Source organism: Gorilla gorilla, chromosome 15 (assembly GCF_029281585.2).
Source record: "Gorilla gorilla gorilla isolate KB3781 chromosome 15, NHGRI_mGorGor1-v2.1_pri, whole genome shotgun sequence".
NCBI lineage: Eukaryota > Metazoa > Chordata > Mammalia > Primates > Hominidae > Gorilla > Gorilla gorilla.
The window spans coordinates 33,683,633-33,697,500 of NC_073239.2; the positions used below are offsets into that span (position 1 = coordinate 33,683,633).

The following is a 13,868-nucleotide window of genomic DNA, read 5'->3' on the forward strand; positions in this document are numbered from 1 at the left end:
CAGGTGATCCGCCCGCCTCAGCCTCCCAAAGTGCTGGGATTACAGGCGTGAGCCACCATGCCCAGCTCTTTATTTTTTTTTATTTATATTTTTAAAATAATTCACCGAAGGTGTGGGTGGGAGTGAGGGTTGGGTTTAAGGTTAAGACAGGTGGGCCGGGCGCGGTGGCTCATGCCTGTAATCCCAGCACTTTGGGAGGCCGAGGCGGGCGGATCACGAGGTCAGGAGACTGAGACCATCCTGGCCAACATGGTGAAACCCCGTCTCTACTAAAAATACAAAAAAATTACCTGGGCGTGGTGGCGCCCGCCTGTAGTCTCAGCTACTCAGGAGGCTGAGGCAGGAGAATCGCTTGAACCCGGGAGGTGAAGGTTGCAGAGATCGCGCCACTGCACTCCAGCCTGGCAACAGAGCAAGACTCCGTCTGGAAAAAAAAAAAAAAAAGATTAAGACAGGTGAAAGATACTTGGCCGGGCAGATTGCTTGAGGTCAGGAGTGCGAGACCATCCTGGCCAATATTGTGAAACCCTGTCTCTACTAAAAATACAAAACTTAGCCAGGCGTGGTGGCTCGTGCGGGTAATCCCAGCTACTCGGGAGGCTAGGGCAGGAGAATCGCTTGAACCTGGGAGGTGGAGGTTGCAGTGAGCCGAGATCGTGCCACTGCGCTCCAGCCTGGGCAACAAGTGCGAAACTCCGTCCCCCCAAGAAAACAAACAAACAAAACAGGCGAATGAGGAATGCGCGCTAATAGGGAGTCTGTGGTGGGAATTCGAGAGGAAGGTGACCCTGAGGAAGCAGTGTGTGGTGCCCGGCATGGGCTGGGCTGGGCTGGGCTGGGCTGGGCTGGGCGGCAGCGCCTCAGAGCCAGGCCCTAGTGAGGAGACTCGCAGGACGCAGCGTGGGTGGCAGGTCTGGGAAGGTTCCTTCCGAGAGCTATTGGGACAGGTTTAGACCCCCCAAATGGCGACCTCGAACTTAACCCTTTGTGCCTCAGTTCTCCCCCTCTGTAAAATGAGTATAATGGTGACTTTCTCACAGGACGCTTTAAGAACTAAACGAGGCCTGGCCGAGGGCGGTAGCTCACGCCTGTAATCCCAGCACTTTGGGAGGCCGAGGCGGGTGGATCACGAGGTCAGGGGTTCCATAACAGCCTGGCCAAGATGGTGAAACCCCGTCTCTAGTAAAAATACAACAATTAGCCGGGCGTGGTGGCGGGCACCTGTAATCCCAGCTACTCGTGAGGCTGAGGCAGAGAATTGCTTGAACCCGGGAGGCGGAGCTTGCAGTGAGCCGATATTGCGCCACTGCACCCCAGCCTGGGCGACAGAGCGAGACTCCGTCTCAAAAAAAAAAAAAAAAACAAAAAAAAAAACGAGGCAAGGCAAGCAAAATGCTTGGCGTAGTGCCTGACTCATCGTAGGCCCTCAATAAATGTTAGCAATTACTACCATTTTCTCAGCATCTGCCCTTCACTGGGGAGGCACTAATGAGAAGGGGCAAAAAAGCCTTTCCGAGACTATCCTGTTTCCCAGTCCTGGTTCCACCTCCCGAGCGTGCGAACCCAGGGCGTTGGGAACCCAGCGCGCACCCGTTGAGGGGCGGGGCCTGCCGTTCCCGCCTCAGTGTGGCCCCGCCTCCACCTCCTTCGACGCAGCCTCTAGTGCACTTTCGGCTCCTTCCCCTTCCCGGGCCTTCCAGCTTGGTCTTTCCGGGCCTCGCTTCCCCCAGCCCCTGCGCCCGGCCCGAACGAGAGGTTCCGGAGTCCCGGCGCGGGCGGGTTCTGGGGTGTAGACGCTGCTGGCCAGTCCGCCCCAGCCGAGGTTCTCGGCACCGCCTTGAGAGCTTCAGCTGCCCCAGGGTGTGCAGGTTTGCTTTAGAGGGTCGGCGGGCGGAGCTTCGGGGAAGAGGCGCTCTGGGAGAGTCATTCCGGCCAGTGGCCGGAGACCGTCGTCGCTCTTGGGAATCCTTGGCCGCCCAGACAGAAGGGAAGTAGGCGCCGGAGAGCCCGTTCTGCATTTTGATTCATCTCGGGCCCTGTAAGGGTCATATCTTGTGAAAATACCTGTAAAATCAATTTAACGTTCAGTGCAGCGTGTAAAGACAGCTCTAAGAATTTAAAAGACGCCTGAGTCAGAACATTTAAATGCTTGGGTCCCCGTAGCAGCGTTTTAACACGTCTGAGTGCAGAGGGTGGAGAATCGAACCTGATTGCCATTCACGCCCTGTAACCTTTAAGAAGGGTAAAGAAAGGCACCCTAAAAAACGCAAGGGGACACTTACCCTAGGGGGGGACGAACAGCTGGCTTTTTGAAATTTGGGTTGGTCTTCATTTCCAAGTGCGAAATTTGCCTGCGAAACTTTTTATTTGCAGTCATAGATCAACGATAAACAGAATTGTTAAAACACTGAACTTAACTAAGTAGTGGCTTTTGTTGACAAGTCGATTGTGTTATTAATTCTTAATGTCTCATCCAAGGCAGGAATCGTTATCTCAGTTTTGCAGGTGGGAAAAGTTTGGCACAGAGAAAAGCATTTTCCTTAAGTTCTCAGAAGCAACGGCCGGCCGAGCTGCAAATGAAGTCCCAGCATTCTGCCTCCTCAGCTGCGTCCCCCTCTAGACCATGTTAGAAAACAAATGAGTAGTTACTTTGATGTTACTCATAAAACGATCGAGTAAACCAAATGTTCTATAAACATGAAGCGTTAAATCATAATAACCTTCAATGCCTGTTCAGCTTTGGGAGGCTGAGTTGCCCTTTGGAGTTTGATACCTTGCAGAGAGGAGGGGCAGAGCAAAAGCATGAAAAGTCATGTCAAGGGAAAATTTTTGTCTCCTGAGGTCAAACGGTGCCCATCTTTACTGCCCCTGTGTTGGTGTCATTCCTTTCAGCGCACTCCATGTTCTGGCAAAACACCCACAGCTCACGTTCTCGTTGTAGCCACATTACGCCTTTGCATTACTCTTTTGCCACTGACCTCACTGTCAGTCTTCTCGTCACGCTGTTTCCTCCAGGTGCTCTTTTCTTAGGCTGTTATGTGAAAACCAGTTGTTCAAGTGTGGAATGATTTGTCATTCCTGAAGGATGATTCTAGAGTTAATGATAAAAAAAAAAAAACCCTACCAACAGATCTTAGACAAAAGTTAAAGAAGCACAAAAAAACTATTATGGAATTTGATAGCTGAGTTATTTGGGGGGAAAAAGTAGACTTTGATTTTTTTCCCTTTTCCCCCAGTTCACTCATAACTGGGAAGCTGCAGCTCAGTTTTAACTTTGGCATAATGGTGATGGTGGTGGAGAATCCTCTTGTTTAGACTCAGTGAATTGGAAAGTTCTCTTTTTAGGAGGCTCCTTTTGGACAGCTTGGAGCAAGTGGAAACACATGTGTGCTTAGAATGTGACATGTTTTGGCACTTGTAAATCTGTTTGTCCATAAAGCTTGTGTAAGAGCTTGGGACCCAGGATGTGTGGTATAGGCCCTCTGTAAAAGTCATCCTTGAGGTTCCTTTCCAGCTTGTGGACAACAGAAATTTGAGCGTAAGGTAGTGTCCTTGGAGCAGCCAGCTGTTTATTCATCTTTTTGTTTTCTTTCACTTCTTGGTTCCACAGATTAGAATCCCAAGAAAATCAAATGGCATCCGGGGATTTCTGCTCACCTGGAGAAGGGATGGAAATACTTCAACAAGGTAAGAGTAGCCATTTGCAAAAGGTTTGATGATTTATCCAGAGAGGTCTTATCCAGGTTCTTGCCTTTTCTAGTAAAAAGCATTTATTGGCTCACACCTGTATCCCAGCACTTTGGGAGGCCGAGGTGGGTGGATCACGAGGTCAGGAGATCGAGACCATCCTGGCTAACACGGTGAAACCCTGTCTCTACTAAAAATACGAAAAATTAGCTGGGCGTGGTGGTGGGTACCTGTAGTCCCAGCTACTCCAGAGGCTGAGGCAGGAGAATGGTGTGAACCTGGGAGGCGGAGCTTGCAGTGAGCTGAGATTGTGCCACTGTACTCCAGCCTAGGCAACAGAGCAAGACTCCAAAAAAAAAAAAAAAGGATTTATAAGTTTCCCCAGTATGGTTTTCCTCACAGAAGCATGTGTTTCTGAGGAAACTGGAATACATGAAGATCCTTGAACACTCTCTTATTGGAAAACAGACTACACTAAGTCCTGTTTAATGTTGGTTCAATATCTGCTTGTGTAGTAGGCTAAAAACTCAAGATGCTCCCATGCTGATGTTAGCAAGCATATTATAAAAATAAGGGTAGCCAGCAAATTCCTTGAAGGTGTCCTTCCTACCTGTGTCTTAAATATTCTCATATCTTAGTCTCCAAAATTTCAGATCCTTCTATATCCTGAGTTCTTTCCATATCTCAGATCCTTTCTATATCTTGAATCCTTCAAGAGCTTGCATTTTCTATATCTTGACTATTTCCATATTGGATGCTTCAGTACCTTAGGGAAAAAAAGAGATTTCTTATTTCCCAAAAAGACTTTGGGTATAATGTTCCAAAGAATGAAAATTTGGGTGTTTTGGCAAGTAGAGGTAAAAGACCCCAACAGAGAGCATATGGAAAAAGAAATGGAAAGAAAGCTCCTTGAGCATATGGAATAACCAGAGGATCTCAATTTCTTACACTTTTTTCTCATGCCTGTGCTGTTTTGTATCTACATGGGTTACTCAACTCTACTGACAATTATAAGTATTTGGGCCAGCTGGCCAGGTGTGGTGGCTCATGCCTGTAATCCCAGCATTTTGGGAGGCCAAGGCGGGTGGATCACCTGAGGTTGGGGGTTTGAGACCAGCCTGACCAACATGGAGAAACCCCGTCCCTACTAAAAATACAAAAATTAGAGGCTGGGCACGGTGGCTCACACCTGTAATCCTAGCACTTTGGGAGGCCGAGGCGGGCAGATCACGAGGTCAGGAGATTGAGACCATCCTGGCTAACAAGGTGAAACCCCGCCTCTACTAAAAATACAAAAAAAAAAAAAAATAGCTGGGCGTGGTGGCAGGTGCCTGTAGTCCCAGCTACTTGGGAGGCTGAGGCAGGAGAATGGCGTGAATCTGGGAGGTGGAGCTTGCAGTGAGCCAAGATCGTGCCATTGCACTCCAGCCTGGGTGACAGAGTGAGACTCCGTCTCAAAAAAAAACAAAAAACAAAAAACAAAAAATATTAGCCAGGCGTGGTGGTGCATGCCTGTAATCCCAGCTGCTCGGGAGGTTGAGGCAGGAGAATCGTTTGAACCCAGGAGGTGGAGGTTGCAGTGAGCCGAGATCACGCCATTGCACTCCAGCCTGGGCAACAAGAGCAAAATTCCATCTCAAAAGAAAAAAATAAAAAAGAATTTGGGCCAGCTGTGGTGACTCACACCTGTAATCCCAGCACTTTGAGATGCCAAGGTGGGAGGATCACTTGAGCCCAAGAGTTCAAGACCAGCCTGGGCAATGTAGTGAGACCCTGTCTGTAAAAAAAAAAATTAGCCAGTCATCGTGGTTTGCCTTGTAGTCTCAGCTCCTCAGGAGGTGGAAGGATCGCTTGATCCGGGGAGGTTAAGGCTGCAGTTAGCTGTGATCGTGCCACTGCACTCCGGTCTGGGTGACAGAGTGAGACCCTGTCTCAAAAAGAAAAAAAAAATTGGTTAGTTGAATGTTTAACTTACTCTAAGTGTATTCTGTTAGTCTTGTTTATGCGACTACATATCATATCCAAAGTTGGAACTTCACGTGTTGTGTCTTTTTCCCCCTACTTCAAGAACTCTATTAATTTTGGATGAATGAGGCATTTTGTGTATTGTGATTCCTATTAATGGTCCCTTAATTTTTATTCTATTTGTCTAATATGTACCAACTGCATTTCCGTTTCCTAAGATCTTAGTTTATTACTTCTTCCCCCTTAATATCCTTGTATATAATATAAATGCTTGTTACCTTGAATATTACCCTTGTTTATTTGTGGATTTTTAAAAAATCTCATTAGATTTAGCAGTCTTTCCTATAAAAATCCTAGGGGTTTTTTGGAAGTATTAAGTTATGCTCAATTATGTAAAGTAAGAGTCCACACCTTTTTTGTTTTTTTGTATCTGTGGGGACATGATATTAAGTGTGCAGCAAACAACTTCCTCCTTGTAACCTGAGTAAAGAGGACCTGTTACAGAACCCATACTTCAGCAAGCTTCTCCTGAATCTCTCACAGCATGTGGATGAGAGTGGCTTAAGCCTCACCCTAGCAAAGGAGCAGGCTCAGGTAAGGGCTTTGGGAGAAGAGATAAGAAGAAGGGAAAATCCTGAGAGAGAGGTTCCTACCTGAGATTTTTTGGATTTCTAGGCATGGAAGGAAGTTCGACTGCATAAGACAACATGGTTGAGGTCTGAGATTTTACATAGAGTCATTCAAGAGTTGCTTGTGGACTACTATGTGAAGATACAAGACACAAATGTAACTTCTGAGGACAAAAAGGTGAGGCAAAGGCTGGGCGTGGTGGCTAACACCTGTAATCCCAGCACTTTGGGAGCCCGAGGCAGGCTGATGACTTGAGGTCAAGAGTTTGAGACCAGCCTGGCCAACATGGTAAGACCCCGTCTCTACTAAAAATACAAAAATTAACCAGGTGCAGTGGCACACGCCTGTAATCCCAGCTACTCGGGAGGCTGAGGCAGCAGAATCGCTTGAACCTGGGAGGCGGAGATTGCAGTGAGCCGAGATTGCGCCACAGCACTCCAGTCTGGGTGACAGAGCGAAACTCAGTCTCAAAAAAAAGTGAGGTGAAAGAAATGAGGTGGGGGTTGGTTACCAGTTACAGGAATGACCAGGCCAACTGTGGCTTTGTCTGATGATGTGATCTAGGGGAAGTAGGAGCTTTGAGAAATGGGTTGTCAAAAGAGAAATGGACTGTAGTTATGGGGAAGGAGTGGATGTGTTATCAGAGTTTGAAATAGAAACATTGACAGGAGAAGTCACTCGCAGCTGAGTTATCTGAGGGGGGATGATATATTTGAGGACTTTGAAAATATGTAAAAAACTGGTTCATAAGGATGGAAGAGGTGGAGTGGGAGAAGTTTTATAGTTGCCTCTTTTTGTTTTTTATTCTCTCTCTCTCAGTTTCATGAGACCCTTGAACAGCGGCTGCTTGTAACTGAACTGATGCGGCTCTTAGGTCCTAGCCAGGAGAGGGAGATACCTCCACTGCTGGGGCTGGAGAAAGCGGACCTTCTGGAACTCATGCCATTCTCAGAGGTTGGTGGGGAGATATTGGAACCAAATAAATGAAATGGTTTAATTTCTCCCATATCTTTAAAATGTTTTTTTTGTCAAGCTTTATTGTTTTGGTAAAAATGATACACATTCAGGGTGGTCAGACTCAAATAAGAAAAACGTTACACAGGAGCAAGTAAAAGCTGAAATACTGCATCTAGAAGCACAATATTATTATAAACAGCTTGACATAAATGGTATTATACCCTTCATGCTTATATAGAGAGTATAAGGCCGAGTGTAGTGACTTCCGCCTATAATCGTAGCACTTTGGGAGGCTGAGGCGGGAGGATCACTTGAGTTCAGGAGTTCAAGACCAGCCTGGGCAACACAGTGAGACCTCGTCTCTACCAAAAAAAAAAAAAAAAAAAAGCCAGGTTTGATGGTGCACACCTGTAGTCCCAGCTACTCGGGAGACAGAGGCAGGAGGATGACTTGAGGGTGGGAGGTCAAGGCTGTAGTGAGCTGTGATCATGCCACTGTACTCCAGCCTGGGCACAGAGTGAGACCCTGTCTCAAAAAAAGAAAAGTATAGTCTATTTTCATGTAATATATTTTGGATTTCTTTTCAAGTCAATACATAAATGTAAATAAGATGATAGCTTCTATAGCACTGTTAGCAAAGTATCTAGGCACATAGTGCTTAGTGTTATGTCATCAGTTTAAATCCCTGCTAGGATTCTATTATATGGATGTAGGATAATTTGCTTAACCTTATTGGTGGATATTAAGGTTGTTTCCACATTTTTGCTGTTAGAAACCACAGGGAGATGAACATGCTGGTTCATATGTTTCTTTACCTTTGTATGATTATTTCTGTAATGTTGGTGCTAAAAGTGGGATTCCTGAGTCAGTGCATACTCATATAGAATATTGGTACCTAATGCCAAACTGCTATCCAGAAAGGTATTTTCAGGGCTCCTGGATCCCCCATGTTCTCACCAACATGGGGTCTTGACAGTCATTTTATTCTTCGCTAATTTGATAGGTGAAAAATGAGTCTCTCTGATGTCTCTTGATGCATTTTCTTTGGCTATTATTGAGGTTATCATCATGTATTCATTGGCTGAGATGTCCTAGTTTTTACAGTCTATTTGCATTTCTGCCTTTACTTCTATGACTGTAGGATTTTGTGTGGATGACGGCTCGGCTACAGCAAGAAGTAGAGGAGCAGCTCAAAAAGAAATGTTTCACTCTGCTCTGCTACTATGATCCCAGTTCAGGTGAGTGCTAGCTGTCTGTTCTGCTCACAGCTGGACTTCAGGGTTCCTGGTCTGCTCTTTTGAGAATAATATATTTTGATTTTAGATTCGGGACAGAGGTTTAGAACCATCAGAGATGCTTATCTGTTTTGTTGCTGGTAGAATAAAAACAAGGACTTTTTTTTTTTTTTTTGAGATGGAGTTTTGCTCCTGTTGCCCAGGCTACAGTGCAATGGTGCCATTTCTGTTCACCGCAAACTCCTCCTCCTAGATTCAAGCGATTCTCCTGCCTCAGCCTCCCGAGTAGCTGGGATTACAGGCATGCGCCACCCCGCTCGGCTAATTTTGTATTTTTACTGGAGATGGGGTTTCTCCATGTTGATTAGGCTGGTCTGGAACTCCCGACCTCAGGTGATCCGCCTGCCTCGGCATCCCAAAGTGCTGCGATTACAGGTGTGAGCCACCATGCCCGGCCAAAACAAGGACTTTTGTAAGGACTCTTTTTATTCGGCAAGATACCAAGTGGGAGTGTCCTCCTGCTGCAGGGAAGGATGAGTTCTCTCAGGAGGTTCAGAATGGTTTAGGGAGGAAAGTTCAGACTCGTAGAACACCTTATACTCTCTGTATAAGCTTGGAGGGTATAATACCATCTGTGTCAAGCTGTTTATAATAATGTGTTTCTAGATGTAGTATTCATATTTCAGCTTTTACTTGCTTCTGTGTAATGATTTTCTTATTTGAGTCTGACCACCCTGAATGAATGTGTATCTCTCTCTTTTTTTTTTTTTTTTTTTTTGAGACGGAGTCTCGCTATGTCCCCCAGGCTGGAGTGCAGTGGCTCAGTCTCACCTCACTGCAAACTCCACCTCCTAGGTTCACACCATTCTCCTGCCTCAGCCTCCCGAGTAGCTGGGACTACAGGTGCCCGCCACCACGCCTGGCTAATTTTTTGTATTTTTAGTAGAGACGGGGTTTCACCGTGTTAGCCAGGATGGTCTCAGTCTCCTGACCTCATGATCTGCCCACCTTGGCCTCCCAAAGTGCTGGGATTACAGGCGTGAGCCACCGTGCCCGGCCCTGAATGTGTATCATTTTTACAAAAATAATAAAGCTTAACATCTGAGTCTGAACTTTCCTCCCTAAACCATTTCTTTCTCTTTTTTTTTTTTTTTGAGACGGAGTTTCATTCTTGTCGCCCAGGCTGGAGTGCAATGGCGTGATCTCGGCTCACTGCAACCTTTGCCTCCGAGGTTGAAGCAGTTCTCCTGCCTCAGCCTTCCAGGTAGCTGGGATTACAGGCGTCTGCCACCCTGCCCAGCTAATTTTTTTGTATTTTTAGTAGAGACAGGTTTTCACCATGTTGGCTAGGATGGTCTCAAACTCCTGACATCAGGTGATCTGCCCGCCTTGGCCTCCCAAAGTGCTGGGATTACAGGCATGAGCTACCACACTTGGTCTCCTTAAACCATTTCTATGACTTAAGAATTAAGGTCTGGGCCGGGCGCGGTGGCTTACGCCTGTAATACCATCACTTTGGGAGGCCGAGGCAGGTGGATCATGAGATCAGGCGTTCGAGACCAACCTGGCCAATATAGTGAAACCCCGTCTCTACTAAAAATACAAAAAATTAGCTGGGTGTGGTGGCGGGTGCCTGTAATCCCAGCTACTTGGGAGGCTGAGGCAGGAGAATTGCTTGAACCTGGGAGGTGGAGGTTGCAGTGAGCCGAGATCGCACCACTGCACTCTAGCCGAGGTGACAGTGAGAGACTCTGTCTCAAAAAAATAAAAAGAATTAAGGTCCAAATCTGGAATCAAAGGTAAGAGTGAAGATAATTTATTTAATAATTATGAGAACCAGACCCCCCCCCCTTTTTTTTTTTTTAAACTCTGTCACCCAGACTGGAGTGCAGTGGTACAATCACACCTCACTGCAGCCTCGACCTTCTGGGCTCAAGTGATCCTCTCACCTCAGCCTCTCAAGTAGCTGGCACTACAGGTGCGTAGTATGCCTAACTAATATTTTAGAATTTTTTTTATAGAGACAGGGTCTCACTATGTTGCCCAAGCCGGTCTTGAACTCTTGGGCTCAAGCAATCCTCCTGCCTTGGCCTCCCAAAGTCCTAGGATTGCAGGCATAAGCCACCATGCTCAGCCCAGAATGGGGCCATTTTTAATAGATTATTAGAAGAAAACCTGTCATAAGGCAGGATTTGTGGGTCTAGATACAGGATAGGGGCACTGGAAGGTTGCTTTACAGGGATTGTAGCGATTAGGGTTTTCCTGTCAGTCCTCTGCCCCTTTGCTCAGATGCTGACAGTGAGACCGTGAAGGCAGCAAAGGTGTGGAAACTCGCAGAGGTCCTGGTGGGTGAGCAGCAGCAGTGCCAGGATGCCAAGAGCCAGCAGAAGGAGCAGATGTTGCTGCTGGAGAAGAAGAGTGCTACTTACTCCCAGGTTTATCAGGGCATGGGAAAGCCCCTTTCCTTTATCCTGACCCCAGGAGCACTTTTGGGGAAGACAAAGATTCCTGATCTACCCTCCTTTCTACTATCTTTATGCCCTCTTCTTCCTCCATCTTGGGCTCAGGTGCTTCTCCGCTGCCTCACTTTGCTGCAGAGGCTTCTTCAAGAACACCGGCTGAAGACTCAATCCGAGCTAGACCGCATCAATGCCCAGTACCTGGAAGTCAAGTGCGGTGCTATGATCCTTAAGCTGAGGTGAGCTGTGACCCCTGTGGATCTTAAGGGATTCTGTCTCACGTATCAGCCCTCTATCCCTTACCCTAATCTCTTTCCTGTCCCTTATCCTAGCGCCTTGTGGGTATCCAGTAAATGTCACATAGCAGTATTAGCTTTTGGATTACCCAAAAGCTTTCAACATCCTTGAGACTTTTACAGTCTTCTGAAATAGGCACTTTACTGTGAGATCAATTGCTCGGGAATTCAGAGTGACCTTGTTTATCCTATCAGTGCTTAGCCCACACCTTGACCGTCAGCAGGTACTACGTCCATTCCCAACCCTGCTGCTATCAGGGACCTTCCTGCCTTGACATTTCTTTCTTCCCTGTGTCAGGATGGAGGAGCTAAAGATTTTGTCCGACACTTACACTGTTGAGAAAGTGGAAGTTCATCGTCTGATTAGGTGAGAACTCCTAAGAGTCTAGTACAGCTGTTCACAGGTGGTTCTCACATTCCCTAAACTCGTTTATTTAAAGATGTTGCCATTTTTGGCCGGGCACAGTGGCTCACACCTGTAATCCCAGCACTTTGGGAGGCCGAGGTGGGCGGCTCGCTTGAGTCAGGAGTTTGAGACCAGCCTGGCCAATATGGTGAAACCCTGTCTCTACTAAAAAATACAAAAATTAGCTGGGCATGGTGGCATGCACCTGTAATCCCAGCTACTCGGGAGGCTGAGGCAGGAGAATCGCTTGAACCCAGGAAGCAGAGGCTGCAGTGAGCCAAGATCATACCACTGCACTCCAGCCTAGGTGACAGAGCGAGACTCCATCTCAAAAAAAAAAAAAAAAAAAAAAAAAGTTTTTCATTTTTGTCCACTACTTTCTGAGGAGCAGCACCCTTATATTGTACCTTCTCTGCCTGGGCTCTTAGGGACCGTTTGGAGGGAGCCATTCACCTACAGGAGCAGGACATGGAGAAGTCAAGACAGGTCCTGAACTCCTATGAGGTCCTCGGGGAGGAGTTTGACAGGCTGGTGAAAGAGTACACCGTACTCAAGCAGGCAACAGAGAACAAGCGGTGGGCCCTCCAGGAGTTCAACAAAGCCTACCGTTGAGCTCTGGCAGGGCCAGGAGACATGGCTTCTGCATAGCTGCTGCCTCCTAATCTTCCTGCTAGTGGGACCACCTTCACCTGGGGCTGCCTTCACTACAAGGGAGTGTGGAAATGCTTACGCTTGAAACACTGCAGTCATTTAGGCACTCTCCTGGTTTCTCTTTATTTTTTATGACTGGGCCTCTTCTGGAAAATCTAGCAAGAAGATTTATATAATTTTTATGCATAGCTGTGTGTCAGTGTCAGCCCTGTATTGTATTTGATTATCTCCTGAATAAAGTTATGATATTATATCTTAGGATTTTAGTCACTTTCCTTGGGCAAAGATTGAAAAAGAACATTGAATGCTATATGGGTAAGGAGCAGGGAACTGAGTGGATCCAAATAGAAACAGATTCATGATGCTTATGCAAAGAGTAAGAAGTAGACATGCCAGCTTGCCTACATCAAGTCTTAGAGCCTTCATTTTGGAAGAGTACAGTGGATTAAATTTGGGCTTGCTCTTGAGGAACTATAATCTCCAGAGGAGTGCTAGATACTCAGGCAGGTAGGGAACTATTTTCTCACTATGGGTATCAGTGTGGGAGTTATAATAAAGCAGCTGAGGCTGGGAGCAGTGACTCACACCTGTAATTCCAGCACTTTGGGAGGCCAAGGCAAGAGGATCACTTGAGCCCAGCTGTTCGAGACCAGCCTGGGCAACGTAGCAAGACCCCTGTCTCTGTGAAAAAATTTTTTTTTTTTTTTAGACAGAGTCTTACTTTGTTGCCAGGCTGGAGTGCAGTGGCGTGATCTCAGCTCACTGCAGCCTCTGCCTCCCAGGCTCAAGCAATTCTTGTGTATCAGCCTCCCTAGTAGCTGGAATTACAGGCATGCACCACCATGGCCAGCTAATGTTTGTATTTTAGTAGAGACAGGGTTTTACTATGTTGGTCAGGTTGGTCTCAAACTCCTGACCTCAAGTGATCCGCCCACCTTGGCCTCCCAAAGTGCTGGGATTACAGGCATGAGCAACCACACCCAGCTGAAAAAAATTTTTTTAATTAGCAAGCGTGATGGTATGTGCCTGTAGTGCCAATTTCTCAGGAGGCTGAGGCAGGAGGATCACTTGAACGCAGGAGGTCAAGGCTGCAGTGAGCCATGATGGCACCACTGCACTCAGCCTGGGTGACAGAGTGAGACCTTGTCTCAAAAAAAAAAAAAAAAAAAAAAAAAAGCAGCCAGTGGCCAGCTCAGTTATAGGAAAGGACACAAGCCACTTGTGTTCCTGGTTCCCTTGGTGTGGTTTGAGAGCTACATTTTTCTCTAAAAGCAGAGGTTTGGAGGAGATTCCCCCTGAGGAACCAAGTTCAACAGTCTACTTAGCTTAGAACAAGGCAGAGTCCTGGCTGGTGTCAAAATAGGGGACTGTGGACAGAAACAGAAGGCCTCTACCTTTATTTAGAAGAGCCTACTCAGTTTCTGAAACCACTTTCCAAGGAAATTGTCTTGGGGTGATGGTCTGGATTTATTTACAAGAACAATTAATGTCCTTGACTCAACTTTTTTTTCTTTTTTTTTTTTTGAAACAGGGTCTTACTTTGTTGCCCAGGCTGGAGTGTAGTAGCAAAAACATGGCTCAC

The 13,868-nt window shown here is 46.6% G+C and overlaps 1 protein-coding gene and 1 long non-coding RNA gene across 3 annotated transcripts in view; one reads left to right on the plus strand and one right to left on the minus strand.

Moving 5' to 3' along the window:
- The first annotated feature begins 1,634 nt into the window (after positions 1–1,634).
- HAUS4 (HAUS augmin like complex subunit 4) lies at positions 1,635–12,544 on the plus strand. Of its 2 annotated transcripts, none has more exons than XM_004054923.4 (10): positions 1,635–1,868; positions 3,611–3,687; positions 6,104–6,246; positions 6,328–6,459; positions 7,102–7,236; positions 8,381–8,477; positions 10,764–10,909; positions 11,042–11,172; positions 11,528–11,596; positions 12,064–12,544. In XM_004054923.4, the coding sequence occupies exons 2-10, from the start codon at positions 3,633–3,635 to the stop codon at positions 12,245–12,247; spliced, it is 1,092 nt and encodes a 363-aa protein (XP_004054971.4). In that variant the 5' UTR covers positions 1,635–1,868; positions 3,611–3,632; the 3' UTR covers positions 12,248–12,544. The 2 variants fall into 2 exon arrangements, with proteins under 2 accessions (XP_004054971.4, XP_018864981.3); XM_019009436.3 differs by having other exon boundaries at positions 1,810–1,860.
- LOC109023215 (uncharacterized) overlaps positions 2,350–13,868 on the minus strand; it is a 29,483-nt gene continuing 17,964 nt past the window's right edge. The window contains exon 3 of the long non-coding RNA XR_002002588.4: positions 2,350–4,453. This is a non-coding gene — a long non-coding RNA (uncharacterized lncRNA). The remainder of the gene's footprint in view (positions 4,454–13,868) is intronic.

Coding starts and splice junctions, on each gene's coding strand:
- HAUS4 (XM_004054923.4), top strand. CDS start 3,633: ATGGCATCCGGGGATTTCTGCTCACCTGGAGAAGGGATGGAAATACTT. Junction 6,247..6,327: donor TAGCAAAGGAGCAGGCTCAG/GTAAGGGCTTTG, acceptor TTGGATTTCTAG/GCATGGAAGGAAGTTCGACT. Junction 8,478..10,763: donor CTACTATGATCCCAGTTCAG/GTGAGTGCTAGC, acceptor CCCTTTGCTCAG/ATGCTGACAGTGAGACCGTG.